Raw genomic sequence first — 18,821 nt, forward strand, 5'->3', positions numbered from 1 at the left:
GCCAAAAAGGACTGTTGTGTCACTTTCCCCGCAGTGGGATGGGGGAGAGAATGGGAAGGGTAAAGGTGAGAAAACTCGTGGGCTGAGATAAAGACAGTTAAATAAGTAAAAGAAGGAAACAGAAAAACAAACCCAAGAAAAACAAGTCATGCAAAAAGCCTCAAGGGCTCACTGCCAGCTGACTGATACCCAGCCAGTACCTGAACAACAGCAACCCTGTCAAAACTCTGCTCCCTGCTCTAGTTTTTATTGCTGAGCACAATGTCATACGGTAAGAAATATCCCTTTGGTCATTTGGGGTCAGCTGTCCCAGCTGTGCCCCCTCCCAACTTCTTGTGCCCCCCCAGCCTACTCGCTGGTGAGGCATTGTGAGAAGCAGAAAAGGCCTTGGCTCTGTGTAAGCACTGCTCAGCAAGAACTGAAACACAGGTGTGTTATCAACACTGTTTTCATCACAAATACAGAACACAGCCCCGTACAAGCTACTCTGAAGAAAATTATCCTAGCCAAAACTAGTACAACTGGCTTAAAAACCTTTCACCCTGGTCTGAACCTTTTGCAAATACTTCGCTTGTCATATTTAAGAAACTAAGTGTAACTCGCTGCTTGCCGCTGGATATGAAAATGTGCTTCAGAATTACCTCACTGAAAGGTTGACCTTCCGTATGCTCATAACATGGAACGAAGATATTTTTAGTGACCCATCTGACCTACCACTTTACTAATCTTCCACAGTGCTTCCTAACTTTTATCACATGTCAAACACTTTGCAGATAAAAAGAAAGTAGTTTCCACTGTTTATGTGCTGAAGATGGGACAAAACCAGAGACTTTTTCTGCTTGCTTAGGCCTGGAGAATTATAGAAATCAGTGCTACTTTAACAGATCAGGCTATAGCCCTTGTCCTGTGGCATGCTTCTCCTAAAAGCATGTCATGTTGTATATGCACACAGAAGCTAACCTTTATAAATCCGTTTCTGTCATAATAGCATATGGCACAGTACTTAGTTCTAAGTGACTTTGCAGCAGAAATTCTGAAATATCTGCCATATGGGACTGCTGAAATCTCAGATACAAACTGCTGGCTTTTCCTTGTTTTCTGTTTCTTTTAAATGAAGCCTTCATCAAAGATTCTAGCTTATCATCCAGCCGTGTTCAGGCACTCCAGAATCTCCCCTAAGGGAGAAAAAATAGCCTGTAATTTGCCTGTATACTTACTTATTTACGTACACACGCTTAGGCTTTTCAGAATTGAAAAGAACGTTAAGGTTGCAAAGTTAAGCAATCTGAAGATAGAAAATGTCAGAGCTAAAATTGCCTGTGTGACCTCAGTTAACCTTCCTTCAGCACATTCATTCTGGTGGCTCTTTATGAGATGGAGAATGATAAGCACAGGACACAAAGGGGTCCCAGCCATCCTTACTCATTCCTCACTGCCAGTTGCCTAACCTGGGCAGTGTTTGCATTTAGGAAAGTACAGTTCTGAACCCTCACTGTCATTTTGCAGAGGCCACATAACCTCTGATCGACAGTATCCAACTTTTAGTTCCTGCTGTGGTGTATGGGAATGAGCCACAGCTTTGCCCAAGAGAATGTTGGATGCTCAGTTCTATGGCTACAGTAGTGTCTGACTCCCCCAAATTATTTCCCTCTTGAAAAGACCAGCTGTGATTTGCAATATGTTGCATATCTTACAAAGGGATACTCATGGCTCCGAGTTGAGAACTGATGAGGAGCCCAGCTCCAAACTATCTCACGTTGAGGTAAAAGTCCAATTTGCTTTGGTCTGAGAGAGCAGCCCGCACTCCCCCTGGAGCTGATCTCTTCTTGTTCACAATAACCTGCCTCTGTGAGTGGTGACTGATTTAGTACCCAGTGGGATCTCAAGTGGCAGAAACCCAGGGTCCCTCGGAGGCAAAATATCACGGATAAGGCAACTGCTTTATCAAAAAAAGCGATGGTGCACGATGATAGCATGCTCCTATTCAGAATGAAAGGAACAGACGGTAAGCTGCTGTTAACAGCCTTCCAGGTGGCTTTGTTTATTCTTAGAGGAATAACGAAGTGGTAGAATTCACACCTACGTAGGTGATCCTTTCGAAGGCCTATCCTTCTTATTAAGATGTACTTCCTCTGTATCTGTTGCTGTAGTTTAAGCCCCTGTAGTTATGTTGTGATCTGCCCACTGTGGAGGTAGGCCTGGATTCATCCTGTCTGAGCATTTAACTCAGGGGTTTACAAAATCACACATGGTGCAGAGAGTGTAGATGGGGGTTGACTCTCCATCTCTTCTCCAAGAAAGAACTGGGAGCCAGGTTCAAAGCTAACATAAGGGGTTTGTTCTTCATGCCAGGTAGCTGACCTGTGGAACTCCTTGCTAAAGGATATTGAGGACTTTTAAACTTTGTATAGGTTGAAGGGGAAACTGGAAGTGTCTGGAAGAAAGATTCACTGAGTGTTAGCTGGATAGACAAGCTATATCAGGCTCAGGAAAATGCCTGAGCTGAAAGCAGTTGGAGGCTGAGAATATTAAGGAGAAATTATTTATCTTTGCCTTTAGTATCTACACATCTGCACCGATTGCTGTAGAATATAGGATACTAGAGCTGGGTACAGCACTGGGATGAAGCAGCATGGATGTTAGTGTCTTTGTCTGTATAGTGTCTGTAGGACGCTTGGCCATTGGTCCCTTTATCCATGGGGAGAGCAGGAGTTTTCAGAGACCAGTGCATTTCCCAGGATAGTCTCTCAGAGAAATGTTCTAAAGTAAGAGGAATGGATCCAGACTAAATCTTTTTTCTCTGCTGGATCACTGATTCAGTGGTGCAGGTTTGATTTTTGTCAGGCATGCTGGTGACATACAAGCAGCAGCAAAAACCCACTAATGAGCATGGTATACTCCTTTGCTCCCTCAAATAGCTAGATTAACTGTGTGTTTTCATATATCCTGGAATGTGGTCAATAGCAAACCAGGGAGCGCGCTGATTTTTAGCAAAACACTTCAGCAACTTACACAGGAATATTATGTAGCAAGTTCTGAAGTGCTTTTCTGCTGTTTCCCATCCAAGTGATTTTTCACGGTGCATTTGGTAAGGAGTTATTAACTGCAAACAGATTTAAGTGCTGAGGACTCCCTAGATCTAAACCGATGCTTGTCATTCAAACGCCCCAACATGAATCAAGCACAAATGTGAATGTTCACAGCCAGTGCAGTTCATTTGGTAACAAGCATGCATTTAGCATTACACAAAACACAGCCGTCTACTCCTTGACAGTCGTTGCTTGTCCTGGTATTTTGAGGGAGAAGGGGGAGGACATTTATCCTTGATGGTGAACTTTAAAAGTATATTTTCTTTTAAAATGTCAACCTATTCCTTTTCCATGTGTGTTTCAAAAATGTCTCCGACACTTTGGCTCGATACCCAGGTATTCCAGCTGTTATTCTAAGATGGTGGAAATTAAAGTTCTGTTGACTTCACTGGAGCTTTGCCAGTTTTCCTCCGAGGAAGATTTGGTTTCAGAATATTTTGTGGAACCTAGACCTGACACATGCACTGCTGGCACTGTGGGTGCTGGGTAGTAGCTGTATTGATGCCAGTAGCTGGAGTGATTAGGGAAGGGGAATTCGACTGCGTAGCAAGGGTCGTGGTTCCCACCTTTGATCTCATAGGGAAATGAAATGTTCGAACTGTCTTCTGCAAAGGTGGAACTGTGTCAGACTGTCCTTTTCTAACCAAGAATTATGTGCTAAAGGGGTGGGAGTGCCGTCCCGACTCCAAGTAGACTCGTACAGCCCTGATCACTCTGAGCCCAGCAGGGAAGAGGTTTGAACCTTGACCTCCTGAATTACCTGTTGGTGCCATAGTCTCAGGTCACCACAGCCTGAAAGCATCTCTCTCTCTCACAGCACAGGCCTAAAAAAATACTTTGACTTAGTCTTAGGAAAATTGAAGTGCTGCTTTTTTCACACTCAGAGAGGGAGTCAGTGCCCAAAACCTTCCCTGCTTTTTCCATCTGTATCATCTCTCATATTACAAGTTACTGTGTCTCCTTCAAAATTTTCTATCCTTTAACACCTCTAGTAGTACTACCACCAAAAAAAACCCCAACCTATTCCCAATTGTTCCAGCAAGCACAAAGCAACAGAACTAATGCAGGTTTCATGTGCACAACAACCTGGGCATGTAAGTAATGAATCCATTTGTAAGGGTACCTGCTGAACTTTGTGAATAAGTAGTTCTCAATCCTGACTTTATTTAGTTTTCTCTGTGCATAAACCTGCTGCAGACACTGAAGTTAATGGTAGGTCTCCCATGCATTTCAGTCTGTGCAGGTTGGGGACCTCATATATTAAGGGCTTATCATTGCAAATTTGCTGAAAGCACCAAACCCTCACAGCTCATGTGTGCCCCATCTGCAGTCCTGCAGAGACATCATAATACCATGTCTGTGATAGCAGAGTCATTCCCATGGCAACAAATGGAGTCAGAAATACAAGACTCTAACCTTGCTGTGTGATCAAACAAAACAGAGAAACTGGGCAGCAAAGACAGAAGTTCATGAAACACAAATGCCTATAAACTCAGCAAGCAGGTAGGAGAGAAGCAGCAGATACAGACAAAATATTTCTCTTTCTCTGAAGTTCTGCCCCCAGGCAAATGTTCCTCCACAGATTTTTCTAATGCTAGGATCTGCTATGGTTAGCCTGAGTATCTTACCCTGCAGAAAGCTCCATGGAGAGCAAAAAATATCTTGTTAATAAAGCCATTTCACATTAATTCTTTCTGGAGAATGAGCTTTCAAAAGCAATACTATTTACAGCTCCTTCCAGTAGATCTAAACCCAAGGCACTTAATAAATAATGCTTCAATCTCATCCCATTCCTTAGAGTTGCATAAATAGTCTTTGTTTTAGAGATCAGGGCAGAGTTAGTGACCTGCTCTGAATCAAATGCTGGATTGGTAAAAGAATTGGGGTAGGAACAACATGAGTAACTAATTGGCAGCGTGGTCATCATAGGAAACCAGTGACAAACCTGAGCAACCATAAGACCCCTGCTCCCTGGGCTGTGACAGGAACAGAGATGAGGCACAGCTGGAAAAGCCCACTATTTCCCACCAGTTCATAGGCAGAAGGAGATAACTGGGAAGACAGGTGTTGCAGCTGGTCTGGTAATGAAAGAATAGTTTCAGATTGAAGTAGCTTTTAAAACCAATGCTAAAGGATTGACAGCTGTAGAGCAAACATTTTAGGTGCTGCTAGGAAGACTGGTAGTCCTTCTCACAATTGTCAGTGAGAGGTGGACTTCTAATTCTCAGTTTGAGTTTGTGAGAACATTTTTGAGACTTCCAGCCATAATGAACTATTGAACAGTCAGTCACAGGATCCTACCCTTTAACAACATCAGCATTAAGTCTTCTTATGTCTTAGTGGTAGCTGAAGGAGCATGGTTTGAACTGTCCCAAGGCAGAGGTGAGACTGATCTGAACTTCCATCAACAGAACTACACCTATTAATGCATACAAACAAACTTGTCCGTGGCTTCTGGAACCTGGAAAGGGCCTTCTTCCTTATAGATGGGACACTATAATAAATGTATTTGTCATATTGCTGCATATTATGGATGCAATGGATAATTAAGAATGAGAAATGGTCAATGAAAACAAGCTGTCAGTGACAGCCCATTGGTTTATACTGATTACACCAAGGAGTGGCTGTTTCATGGCATTACAGAGACAAGCCCAGAAAGCTCTGACCAACAGCTGTGTCTGTTGCCCTTACACATAACAGTTTTAGCATTGACTATGAACTCAGAAGCCCTGCAGGTTTTGTTCAGCCTATAGGCTGATGAAATCCAGGGGAGATGAAGGATTTCAGGTCTGGACTCCAGGACTAAAGAAAGGAAAGTCCCGTTAGTACAGCTACTTACGCATGGTACTTTGACTAGTGTTTGAGAACAGATCACAGTAGGAGCAGATGACTCCTGTGATGCAGCCAGGTTGGTGAAGCTTTGATTTTGTGGATAAATGCTAGCTGTACCCACAGAAGTTACCCAACAGTGCTTAAAGTCTGTCCCACTTACACCCTGACTACACATTGCCCACTAACTACTGACAGTTCCAGTGTCCAGGGACCTGAGTTTTCATTGGCCTCAGTGAGCAAGTTACAACTCAGATACTGTGGGCCAGAAATGACAGAGCAAGCAGCTGTTGCTCTGCTGCCTCTACATCTGCCTGACACAATAATTAAATCTCATCAGCGATTCGATATAATGGTAGCAAACCAACTACAACAGAAGAAGGATTTCACAGCACAACTGTCTCATGATCTCTTAACTGCAGCTATATATCTGCCTTCATAATTAACTCTGTAAGCATATAGAGCTACAAAAGACTGAGAAATTTAGAAAGCAGCGGAAGAGATCCTTAAAAAGTAGCAAAAGGTGTAAGTAATTTCCTCTACCATCACTCTGCTCCTTATCTTCTCTGCTGGTGTTTCCCATGGACTATTCATGGCAGTGCTATAGTGGGACAAAGGCATTGCCTGTTAAGTCAAGCATCCAGTAGAGGTCAGAAGCCCTGATTTTGCTGCAGCACTGAGATCACCTGTGGCTCGAACACAACAAATTAACTTCCTCTTGTGTAAAATGTGGGTCTCACTTCAGTGGGTGTTCTGCATTGATGTTTGTGATGTAGGTTGGTACCTAATGTTGTAGCCACATTAAGTCTTATTTCTAAGTATAAATCCATGTTAGATGAAATTAATGGGTTATTGACCCCTCTTTTTCAGGACTCCCTTACAGATAGTCGACTTGGTCTTTTTTTTTGTGTGTGTGAAACATGCATAGTTCAGCTCATTGGCAGGAGATATCCAGGAATCTTGCCAGTGGAAATCTTACTTCTTAATTGATCTTTTCTGAATTCTTTAGCCCCAAATATGTTCTCTCCTGGTCATACTAATCCATATTAAATTCATGAGGTTAACTGAGCAACTCTAGATTTGCACCAGCATAAAGAAAAGTGTGATGGGACTTACTGTGTGTCCCTCCCATGGCTGCTCAGCAATAGATGTGACTTTAATGTCTTCTTCACTGTCAGTGTTGTGTTTTCTCTCATTCTCTTGCATCACATGAAAGTCTAAGATGGGCCTGGTAAAGTGTAAGAGGTATTGAGGCAGGCTGCACTGCAGGGCCTTTTTTCTGACCTCCAGCCTCATGGACCCCAGAGTCAGGATCCAAAGAGTACATTGCAGCTGGCAAGATGGCTGTGAGCTGGATGAGCTGCAAACGAAGCTCCTTTCTGCTGATGGAGAGCAGAAGGCTGGGTCCTCTCTTGCAGGCATCAGCACTCTCATTTTACTGAGAGGAGAGTTACGAACACAGACCTTCTGTGCTGAATGCTGTCTGTGAGGAGACCAGTTGGCAGCTTTGGCGTGAGCATTTGTAACCACCACTTTGAAATTGGAAAATGGACTCGGAGGCGATTGTTTTCATTTGCTACAAAGTCAGCAGTGTTTTCCTGCTAGAAGACAACAGTTTGCGGCAGGAAATTCTTTAAGAGAGTGAAATATTCTCCTAAAGGAAACGATTTAAGCACCAGCTTCAGTCAGCTGCAGCATACCAAGCACCCAGGCTGGATCCCAGGGCATGTTGTGCTCTGGACAAGTTGGGTTGTTCTGCCCAAACCTGGCAGTTTGATGTATTTGAAATGCACCTCCCCAGGTCTTTATTTTTCTGAGTTGCTCTCTGGTTTGTGTCTTTCAGAAGCGCTCTGGAGGCATTTGCTCATTCCTGCATCGGGTGTGCTGGGCAGCACTACCGCTGCAACTGCTCCTCTTGCTCCTCCTGCTCCTGGCCTTCCTCCTGCCCCTGGCAGAGGAGACCCACAGCTGCACGCTGGCCAACAACTTTGCTCGGTCCTTCAACCTGATGCTGAGATACGACGGCCCACCTCCCACCTAACTTCTTGGCGTGGCATGAGGTGACTCTCAGAAATATAGACTCTTTTGGTTTTTAACAATTTCAAGTATTGTAAATTTTAGGGCTTCTAACAAGGCCATCATATCAACTGGATACGTCACATAAATGCAACATAAGATTAATCCACTTTAATCAGGTTTTTGAGCAAATTTAATATTTTTACAGTATTTTATTATAATATTTATAATGTATATATAGAGATTGTGTATGTGTATGTATGTACAGAGATATATATATATCTATATATAAAAAAATGCATACCTGTGGTCAAACTAACATCTGCCATCCACTCATCCACTGTTTGGAGATAATCCTGCAATATTTCTGTTTCTGCCATCTTTCAGCAAGAAATACTGAATGTTGGTTTCGTTGTGGGGCTTTTGGGTGATTTTTAAATTAAATTTTTGTTGTCTACAACCAAAGCCAGACCAAGTATGAGAAGATGTGGGCATGCAGCAGAGTGCAAATTGGAGAGCAGGTAGAGTAGAGTCATGTTTGAATACAGTGGTTGACATTCAGCTCAAGGAAAATTGGGACTATTCTATTTGGAATCTTGAGCTCTTTTTTTCAGTATCTGGATGCAGGGATTGCAGAAGGTAATGGAAATGTTTCCACTGACTTCAGTATGAGTGGGGGTGGACCTCTTCTTGTTCTCATTTTTTACCAGATTTCTTTTCCAGTTACTGTGTTCTCCAGCCCACCTGAATCAGGAGAGGTAGAATACAGTAGGAAGAAAGCTGGGAAGAGAATATATATTTTTTTAACATCTCTATAACAGGAGAACTTTTAAAATCAGGTCATAATTTTCTGAACAAGTTTGTGAGCACTGAACAAAACCTTATATCAGTGGTCTTGTCTTTAAAAAGCAGTGGGGTTTTTTGTTTGTGGGTTTTTTGGTGGGTTTGGGTTTTTTTTTTTTACTTTATAAAAAGGCATTTGGTAATGGATCATAAAGCCTGAACAGTGGGATGCAGCCTGGCTCAGTGTCAGCAAAGCAAAAGTTGAAGTATTTTAATAATACCACCCTGGAAACAAGATTCCTTCCTAGGATGTTTTTATATTAATGGTTTGTTGAACTGATGTAAACTGATTGTATCAAAGACAGTCAAGCATAGATTTCTATCTAGTCTAAACTCTTAAGATGATGACAACTTGTCATTTATTTACCTAACCTTATGCCTGAATGTACATTTTAACATTGCCTTTTAATGTAAAAGCAATTCTCACTTTACTGTGATGAAACCATTCTTAGTGGTGTTTTACCTAACTGACTCCTGAGAGAAAAGGTAATTTCTAAAATTTTGTACCATTTCTGAGAGCTATTCCTTATTGGCTCGTGTTTTTAGCCACAGTAGTAATCATGCAAAAAAAAAATTAACAGAAGAAACAGTTACTTTTCCCATCCTGGCTATGTTGCAGGAGGAACTTGTCTTCTGGGTATCAGTATGGTGTATTCAGTGTTGTTTTCCAAATAAGTTGCAAAATAATATTAAATCTGTTGTACATTATGTAAATTATGTAGTAGCTGAGGGACTGAAGAAGGAAGTCATACTTCTTTAACAAAACCATGAAAGTTTTGCTAAAGAAGCAAACTTGGGTAGAATAGGGAGGTATAGCAGCAAGGAGCTCATTATAGGCACAAAATGAGGGAGAACAGGCAGATGTGAAAGAGGACTAGCTAAAAATAGAGAAGAGAGGTGTCCCAACAATTCATAAGGCCTAAGAAAATGAGTCACGATGAACACAGAGGACAATAATACAGGCTTTATGCAGGAAAAATCTCTGAATCTTTTTAGTTCCCTCTCCCTGCTACAGTATTGGTACTATTGCATATTAAACAGCTTATCTTCAGTAAGGTTTAAAATGGGGCAAGTAACATGGACTCTTACTAGTGTTCTGAGGAGACTCTTCTACCACCAGGCCTCTGTCACTGTGTTCCTAATAATGCTTCCGACTACACTGGGTTTGGTAGAGTTGGACAAAAATGCCAAAATTCTGCTAAAAGTAAAAAGGAGACTGGAAATTAGAGGAGAGAGAGCAGGGATGGTGAAGGTATTCAGGTAGAATGCAAGGGGAGCATGAGGAGGAGCTGAACGGATGCAGATGAAAACCTGACTGTCAGGAGGTAGCAGAAGAGCTCTAGAGAGCAGGCAGAGGGGGGCTGGAAGCAGAAAGGTGAGGAGAGAGGATGGATGTACACTGAGTGATAAGACATACACATCTAAACAGGAAGCAAAGGAAGGCCTGTGATTTCTTTCATGAAGGAGCCAGATGGAGAGGAGCTATAATTTGTCAGAGAATGGGGCAAATTAATTCCTTCTTTGCAATTAATTCCTTCTTTCTGGTGGCAGAGGACATACCTCCTTCTCACCTCTGATTAGCTGTGCAAGAGCCATGCATGTTCCCACAGTGTTCCTCTAAAATTTGCTGCCATCCTTGAGGGAAGAAACCCCTGTGGCTGTGCAAGGAGCTACTCATCACACACATCTCCATTTCAAATTAAATGCTCCAGTAGAAAAGAAGTGTGGGGGAGGAGGGGCAGTAACAAAACCTGCTGTATGTGGTTGTGGATATGTGTACTTCTGCACACACTTTTCTTTGATATAGCTACGTTGCAGTTCTCTGGGTTTTGCTGAGCTGTTCCAGGTGACGAAAATAAAATGCCAGTGAGAAAGTAAAAATAATGATGAATAATATGGCCACAAGTGAAAATCAGTAGGGAGATAGACAAGTTTTTTCTATGAAAGCACAAAATCTTACATCAGATTTCTTTCTGCCCAGCCTTTCTGATCTGGATGATTTTTATGGGTTCACAAATACATTTGACACCACAGGAGTATGCAACTGGGGGAAAAAATTTCTACACAGAGGACCATAACAGAACAACTGCATCGTCACCTTGATGGCAGGTTTAAAAAAAAAAAAACAAACCAAAACTAAATTAGAAACACACTTTTGCTGCTGGGCTTGCATTCAATTTATTCTATAAGTCCCCGGTCTGTAATCTTGGAATTTTTTGCTTTAAATCTCAGCAAATACATTCTCATTAATTTAAGTAATTTAAATATCTCACTTAAGTGATGAATCTTTCTACTTCTTTGCAATGGAAACTATCCAAATCACAGGACTTTGATGATCATCTCACTCAGAACAATTTCACTCTTCTATAATGTCACTGACCTCACCTGTCCAACTCAGATGTGAGATTTTTTCAAAGAAAGAAAGAATTTTTAAAAAATGACAGAAGTAAGCTTGAAATGTAGATCCAAAATTTACTTTCTATTTTATTCTCTTGGTTTTCTTCTGAGAAGTTTGTGATACTGATTTCTGGAAGTGTGTGTAAATATTAAGTCAGTAATTGGAATAATGAGAAGAAACTGGCCAGTTCAACTTCCAGGAAACTGAACAAAGCTCAGATTCCTCAAAACACAAACTAAATCATACTGTTTCCAAGTCAGTCCTTAAAATTTGAGCACTGTTCTTCATGCTTGAATCTTTGCTCTCACATGATTTGGGGGTTACACCCTCACTTTTGTGCCTATAAAATCCCCAGCTCATGGATCTCTGACATCCATACATAACCGAGATGTGTTACAGCTCAGCTTTGGATTGGGGCTGCTGCCTTAAGACATCCCTTGCCAAAAACCTAGGATGCACAAAGCAGATAAGCATCCACAACTGAGGGCTTGCAGTACTTTAATCCAGATCCAACCACTGTCAGAGGGTGCTAAAACCCTCTAAAATAGATTGAATATGTTTGAGCTTGTAAATTGTGCATCTGGCTCAGGCCACGTAGTCTCTACTGCATGCAGATAGCCACCCTGTTCACAGAACAGAGCTCTTGTGCATCTCTCCAAGCTCTTTTGCCTGCACTATTGGACCCAGTATTTGATTGACCACATTAATGACCGACCCTTCAGTGTTGAAGGCAAAATCCTGCACTCCAGTGCCCATGCATTAAAGTAAGAAGTCTGCACAGCCCCAAAGGCACACTTCAAACCCAGCCTTTGGAGTGAAAGCAAGCCTAATTTATAAATTGTAATTGATTTTGTAGCCAGATGCTTTCAACAGAATTCTCCATGACTGCAATACAGTGAGGTAGAAAATTGCTATTGTACCACATGTCTATTAATAGCCCTTTCTCTGATTCCAGCTAGCAATTCAGATTGTATTAAATGTTATTTATATATGCTCTCTCCAGAAATCTCTGTATGAAAAACATGTTCAGTTCTATGCACACACATTAAAAATACTGTATTCCCCTGTTAGCACAGAATCCCCAGAGCAATCATGATTTCTACCAAATACTAGCTTATTTGCCCTGAGATGCTTATTAAATTCAAACATTTGGGGCTGAAAAGAAAGCTACTAGCTTAACTAATAGAAACACCTGATGTTCACTGAATAATTTGGAGAGCTTTTAGAATGGCTTTCTGCTTCTCCTTAATCCTATTCACTGGGGTAGTCAAAGACCTCAGAGAGAAGAAATGTCTCCAAGAAATGGCCATCACTAGATAGGCAGATGGTAATCTTTGCACGTCAGAAAAAATAGTATGTTCTCTTTAGTTGCTCTAGGACCTCAGGAGTTTCCTCCATCTGATCTCTTCTTCAGTATTAAATAGGAAATGTTTTCCTTTGATATGTGTGCATACACATCTCATTAGCACTGAAGAGATTTGAAGAGTGAGTTCGTGTACAGGAATTCTTCTAAATTGTGTTGACAAGAGAGTACATTGTCTTCTTTTCTCAATAAAAAAACCAAACGCTGTATGGCAGAGATTCTCGGAACAAACAAAACCTTTTGGACTAACTGAAGATTACAGACTGAAATTAATCTGGAGAAACGGTTTTGCCTTTCAAGAAATGCTAGTGTAAATACCCCAACAAACCTATCTTTGCCAGGCATTGTAGGTGTCTTTCAGGTCATAGGTTATGTACCCAGCTGGCTGTAAGAACTGCTTTTGGAGACTTTACTGTCCGTTGGACAGTATCAGTTGCTAGTCTGCAGCTGAAAACACATTTGCCCAATGAACTATATCAGCTGCTTCTAGAGTCGCTGGAGGCTGTCAAGGATATTCTTAGTAGTTCTCAGATCATTGACCTGCTCTGAGCCATTACAAGTTTATTGTATTAATTTATCTGTCAGCAGTTGGCCACTCTCAGAAAACAGTTGATTAAAATACTGAAGATAACATTGTTGGTATGGACGTCACGATTCATTCAGAAACGACTCTTATTATTTTTGCCATATTTAAACATAATTATCTGTTGGTTATACTGGGTTATAAACAGATCAGTTGTAGGTGTTGGGTAACTGTGTGGAATGTTTTAGGCACAAGGATTTTTGACTTACACGTGTATGTTTAAGAATTGTGGGCTTATTTCATGCTTGCTTAATGGTAAAACAAAACAAAACAAAAGATTCTTGAATGTAGCATTTTCCCCCCAAAAATACAAAGCAGGATGGAATAATCTGTCATACAGTTGATTTTTTTATTATCTCTTGTCTATCCAATTTAAAATACGGATATGTGTCTACCAGAGAGATATCAGTAGAGCTGGAAAGAAAAGGAATATATATTAGGAATATACCAATTCAAGCAGTAGCCTAAATGGCACCTTTGTAACCTAACCTACTTCAGCAACTGCCAGATTTAGCTCACTGTATCTGTGAGCTAACCACCCTCCTCCTAGTAAACCGTGGGTGAGATGAAAGTGCACAGGTGAGGGTACAACATCCCAGTGGAAGCAGCAGGAGATATTAGGTCTTCAAAAGGCAGCCTGGTATCTCGACCCAAGAGATGAACATGTAGGTTTGGCATAATGAGAGCAACCCAGGACTAATAACACAGGAACAAGGATTTGCTGACCTGCTCTGCCAGTCAAAATTTTGACAGTGGCTGTCAGCACTGTCCAGTTTCACATCCCTGACTGTGGAAGGAGGCTCCCCTCAGGGTAGTTCACTCTAGCTGAGATCTGAGTCTTGGGAGTGCTTTTTTCTTTTCATTAAATCCAGAAGAAACTGCTAAATCAACCCCCTCAGTGACAGTTTAATGGTAGGTGGTAGGCGCTGATGCTCCAGGAAAAGATGCGGGAAATGCCGTTGTAGATAGAAAGATTGTCATGAAGGTCTCTGTTCAATCCTTAGGAATTAGAGATTCATTACGGAACTGAAGTAGGAGGCTTTCTGTTCCTTTGCAAGTAAATGCCAGCTGTTGCCTTTAGTCTTCCGGATTTGGGGGGCGAGCCTGTTCAGTGCCTTACTGAATGCTAGTGGCTTTCTGGCTTCAGAGCCATTCATGACGGTGAGTTCCACATCCTTCCTGCAAGTTATGTGAAAAAGGTATTCCCCAGAATTGGTTTTGAAGCAGAAACCTTTTGTTTGGGGGGTGGGGGTTGTTTGATTTTCCTTCTTTGGCCCCTGTGTGTGGATTCCAAGAAAGCAGAAAGACTAGCGCTACCCTCTCCAGACCATACTTTGTCTTTCCTTCTTTTCTCAGAGCAGAGGAGATTTGGCTTTGTCTCCTTCCTAAAGTAAATTATCCCAGTCTTTTCTGCTTCTTTTCATGTTACAGTTCTTCCATGCCCTTGATCATTCCTGTCACCTTTCAACTTTTTTCAGTGCCAGTTCTTCCTCCATATGTAGAGCAAAAAATCTTCTCCTGTTTCAATAAATTGAAATTCAATAAATTTTTGCCCTGTTGCAGCTCCTCCTGCAGATGCTCTGCCTGTTTCTGCTGCCCCCTGTGTCAAAACAGCCTTCATCACCGTCTGAGGGGACTCTGGTCCTTGCCAGCTGTCTCTTCCAAGTCTCCTGGCCATGTCCTACCCTCATCCGCCTTGTGTTGGCTCAGGGACTGCCCTTAATATTCACATCTGCAGATGGGAGTGCGAGGGTGTCGCTTAACAGACAATTAATAATAAAGCCTTGCCGTTAGCATTGTTCATAGCCTGCCCAGACCCTTTTCTCTTCTTCTCTCTAAGCAGGTTTTGCTGTGTAATCCAATTACTGCGTGCAGAAAATTGCCCCTTAATCAGGGAGGAGGGCCGGTGTTTCAGTTTCAGCTCTATTATCCTGGTGTTGTCACTGCCTGTGTAAGCACTCCCATGTGCTGCTGGGCCTGGGGCTGGACGCTCCGGGGTGCGTGCCCTTGAGCTGCCAGGAGTGTTTGAATGTCGCTGTTATACACCCTAATAAGCCAGGGCCCTTTTTTTTGAGCTGGAAAAAAAAAAGAAAGAAAAAGAAAATGGTCGCTTTTAACAAACTGATTTCACAACTCATTTATCAAGCCCTATAGCAAACCATTTATTTTAGCTCCTTTTTGCTCCATCAAAAGCTGTATGTTAAAAGGGAGAGGTGAATTTCGAGAGGCTGGGGACTGAAGGCAGGCTGCAGTGCCACCCGCCCTCACCAGCACTTTGCCGGGAGGCCTCCAGCTAGAATTCAGGGGTCGGACCTGTTATTTTTCCTAAATGACTCCCGCCTTCAAAATCAAATTATTTCTTTTGTCAAGTCAAATAAGCACTGAACACCACAGACTTGGTTTCACTACAGATATGAATGAACGCCTCTGTACGGTACTTTCCATTGCCATGAAATATATATATATGTTCAAATATATGTACATATATATATATATGTAATGGGGAGTGTAATTATTGTTCTACTTAAAGAAAAGTGACATTCCACTTCAATGTAACTTTCACATGCAGCTTTTAAGAGAAACTGTGTCTTAAAGGGAGGCTGGAAGGGTTTAGAGGTATGTGTTTTAATAAGCTTTAATGAGCTTTAATAAGCTTTGAGTTAGGACTTCAGTCTCCAAGGCAAAAAGCACCCAAGATGATTTTCCCGTCACCTTCCCAGATCAGAGCCTGTAAGAGTTTAACCCAGGAGTCACTGCTTGAGCACTGACTATTCCCAAAGGTACTTGGATGCTGCATGTACTAGCTGTGTGTCTGTCCTCAAACACCAACCTCCATTTTGTACATGTGCTTGACTGGAAGGCAAAAGACACACTTTTGTCTTGCTCCAAGACCCTGATGATCATTTTTGTCTCAGCGGATGTATTCCTTTTGATCAGCGTCACTCTTTCCATTTTTTTCCCCTTTTAATTTGCACTAATTGAGTTTATCAGGCGATTCCAGGAGGGCACCCTCCACCTGCCTAGCCTCAGAGCTTCCCTTCCAGCAACATACCTTCTTCTCATTTGTTTATTTGGGTGTACTGGACCACTGTGAAGCAATTACATAAGCAATAACAACGGGTGTTGCATTTTGCTGTCATTGCCTTTTGTAAGACATAACACTCCATTGACATTGAAAAGTGGTAGGAGACCCAGAAGCTGCATTGTTGTTTACTAGCAATATAACCGATGTACAGTGCTTCTACAGGGGACCTGTCCTCACTCCTCAAAGCAGCTGGCTGTCTCGGGCCCAATTTAATTCACAAGGCTGGATTATAAACAGTCTTGGATCCCTTCACCAACACTCCATCAATCTTGCTTCCATCAGTTTTTGTGCTTTTGTTTAGTTTCAAGCTAGAAGAAAGTTTAAAGAAATGTGCTAAGGCTCCTGTATAGGGTGAGTAAATATCCCAAATAGTTCACAAAGATTACAACAAAATGAAGGGATTTACTCTCACATTGAACAGAATTAATAAGAAGTTCTAATTGATGTATTAAAAAGTTATTAAGAGCAGCCTGGAGTGAAGTTTCTGCAATCAAACCATTCTCTGCTTTTAATTTAAAAATCAGCAAATATTGAAGTACATTTTGCTGCCTTCTTTTAGAAGTGACCTGGAACTAAAATGTGAATCCTCCTGAATGGGAGGTTTATTGATGCGGATCTAAATTTCACCAGAGTGTCCCATGTTAGATCACCCGCCTCTGGGCAGAGAGGAAACCTAAGGCTGTTCACAAGAGAAACTCATATTGTGAACGGTTTTAAAATTCTTCAGAGCTCCTATCCACTTCCAAATGTCAGTAATAGGGAGGATCAGAAACTTTCCCATGAACCCTATGCATTTTGCATGTTGAAATCCTGGCTTGAATTCAGGTCTCCACCTCAGCTTCTTGTAAATGTTAATATTCAAGTAGAACAAAAATGTTAGAGGCAATTACAGCATGAACATCTCTTCTTGTTTATGTATAGTAGCTGATAGCAGAGTCTGTAATAATAATCTGTGTTTATACATGTGCCGTTCAATGTAACAGTTGGGTACCAAATACCTTTTAACTGTCACAAGAAAATAACTGGATTGGTGTCACTTTTTGCTTGTATGAATATGATTATTTGCCTTGCAGGGACCAGTCCCACTTTTGTCATGTTATTTATGACTTTTAAATACATTTGTGATAAATTAGGCTCGTTTCTAAAGTAAACAATACTGGAGCCAAGCAGCTGTCTCTGTACATGTGCATGTTATCACAGCTGATATCAAGTCCAAGTCAGACTCCTTGTCTTGCTTGGACCTTTCCTTAACCTTTCTGGCTTATTCAGGGAAATGCGGACCAGTCTATTTTCTTATTAAAAATACAGCTTTTTGAAAAGCTGAACTTATTTTTTAAATCCTTTCTTTTTACAATTATTGATTCAGAAAGACTGTAACAATCGTATTTTTCTAAACTGCCAATTGCTTGTGTTAGGAAATGATACATAGATATATATTTTATTCTACAGATTTCCATGTAGTTTTGAAACTCTTTGTTTTCATATATATCCTCCTCTTTGCTAGAGTTATCTCAAAAAAGCTGTAAGCTTCTGTATACTGACTCTATGAAATTGTATAAAAATGCAGCTGCATAAAAAGACTGACTTTATTTTTTATTTAAATTGTTAGAGATAAGTCATCCTTACTGTTATGCCATGCAAGATGTACGGAAAGAAATCAGGTCATTGTTTCGAAAGGCTGGACTGTGTTATGTGACACTTCCTAAAAAGTCTCGACTGAAAGTCAGGAGAATTTACCCTAGAAATGATGCCATTTTGGTGCCTGATTCTATAGTTTTTTCACACTGTTTAGGACCTTATTTCACAAATACTCCCATGAAATTTCATGGGTAATATTAAAAACAAGAGCCTATGATGTGTGAATAGCAGTGATAGAACAAGACCCTTTTCTAATGAAGAACAAGGCCTTTTAACTAGTTAAGAGGCTATATTTTTAGTGTTTCAGGACAATTTTTTGTGTTCTTTTCTGCGCTGTGATGTCCTCCCATGTATTCTGGATTTATTCCATAGCTAAAATGCCAGATTAAATCGATTGAAGCCCCATGCGCAGATGAACATAATAGAAAGCTGCAGTGAAATATTGCAGAAAATGGCCTGATTTCATTCTTCAGAACAATAAAGTAACTCACAGCCTTGGCTTCTGTGCACCTGTGAAGCAGAGGCCCTTGCTTTGTACCTTGGCATAACATGGAAGGATTTCTGCTCTCTGCCTGGAAAATACTGTCTATTCCTCAACCTTGTCAGAAGCATAATATTTTCTCAAGTAAAAAAAATCTGATTCTGCAAGACTCATTGGGGAGTTAAGGGGCAGCTGGGACCTTCTGTGATCAAGCCACATTATTCCGAAAGTTTATCCCTCGATGACAAATAAAATATGATGTGGCTTTGCTGTTTGCAAGTGGGATAAAGAGACTGGAAATTCATCACCCCAAGCCCTAGCCTTGTGACTGTTCTGTGATGCTCCACTGTTACCAATGGACTATGTTGAATCAGATTATAAAATCAGAGTATTTTGTTGCATGTGTCCTTTTTTGTAACGAAAATATAGTTATATTTGATGTTGCAGTTATAATGCAGTAAATAAACACATAAGTATTTCTTTTTAAGGACTTTTA

General features: G+C 41.1%; 1 protein-coding gene across 7 annotated transcripts in view; it reads left to right on the forward strand.

The window, feature by feature from the left end:
* The window catches only part of SYNE3 (spectrin repeat containing nuclear envelope family member 3), a 75,056-nt gene that overhangs the window by 52,215 nt on the left and 4,020 nt on the right, over positions 1-18,821 (forward strand). For 5 of the 7 annotated variants that reach the window (XM_075029898.1, XM_075029897.1, XM_075029899.1 and 2 more), the window contains exon 18: positions 7,762-18,807. In XM_075029898.1, coding sequence (XP_074885999.1) covers positions 7,762-7,959 — 198 coding nt within the window. In that variant the 3' untranslated portion in view covers positions 7,960-18,807. Of the gene's footprint in view, positions 1-7,761; positions 18,808-18,821 lie in introns of those variants that run through there. The other 2 variants (XR_012650679.1, XM_075029895.1) reach the window with 1 other exon arrangement.

This window comes from Buteo buteo, chromosome 6 (genome assembly GCF_964188355.1).
Source record: "Buteo buteo chromosome 6, bButBut1.hap1.1, whole genome shotgun sequence".
Taxonomy (NCBI): domain Eukaryota; kingdom Metazoa; phylum Chordata; class Aves; order Accipitriformes; family Accipitridae; genus Buteo; species Buteo buteo.